Here is a 753-nt window from a genome sequence, read left to right as displayed (position 1 = left end):
CAACCTCCCAGGCCCTCTCGCCATGGGAAACAAATTGGCTGATGCGGCCACTAAGACAGTGGCCACCATCACTGCTGATCCTGTTACACAGGCACAAACTACTCATTCCTTCATCATATTAATGCCCACACACTTAGGTTAATGTTTCAAATCACTAGAGAACAAGCTAGAAAGATAGTTAAACAGTGTCCTTCCTGTGTTATACTCTTGCCTGTTCCCCATTTGGGAATTAATCGTCAAGGACTTGTCCCAAATATGCTTTGGCAAATGGATGTTACTCATTTATCAGAATTTGGTNATGCCAATCTTGATTGCATAAAACAATTGGCTTTTGAAAATGCTAATCCTGCATGTCAGGCAGCCATTAGGCCCCGCAAAAATAAAGCTGACCTCCAAGGATATATTCGTCTTTGCTCGGACATTGGCTCCTCTTATCAACAAGGTCTAGCCATGGCCGCAGCCCTCAGTGGACAAACAGTAAAGGATTTTTTAGGTAATAATGGCCAAAATAATAAAGGTTGTTTTAAATGTGGCAAGCCTGGTCATTTTGCTAAAACTGTCAGGAATACCAGACAAAAGCCGTAGTCAGCAAGCCTCCTGGACTTTACATCACCAAGTCCATGATGTAAAAGAGGAAAACATTGGGCAAATGAATGTAGATCCAAAACTGAGGCTCAGGGAAGTCCCTCACCGCCCCCTCAGGGAAACGGGAAAAGGGGCCAGCCCCAGGCCCCGAACCAAAGTGGGGCTGTC

At 45.1% G+C, this 753-nt stretch overlaps 1 protein-coding gene across 1 annotated transcript in view; it reads left to right on the top strand.

Annotated features, from left to right (window-relative positions):
• Positions 1 to 753, top strand: part of ASIC5 (acid-sensing (proton-gated) ion channel family member 5) — a 29,346-nt gene that overhangs the window by 3,504 nt on the left and 25,089 nt on the right. The window contains 1 exon segment of the mRNA XM_008586615.1: positions 290 to 493. Coding sequence (XP_008584837.1) covers positions 290 to 493 — 204 coding nt within the window.

The sequence above is a fragment of the Galeopterus variegatus genome, unplaced genomic scaffold (genome assembly GCF_000696425.1).
Source record: "Galeopterus variegatus unplaced genomic scaffold, G_variegatus-3.0.2 Scaffold4045, whole genome shotgun sequence".
Lineage (NCBI taxonomy): Eukaryota > Metazoa > Chordata > Mammalia > Dermoptera > Cynocephalidae > Galeopterus > Galeopterus variegatus.
Note: the sequence above shows the minus strand (reverse complement) of the source record. Positions and strands in the feature narration are given on the sequence as shown.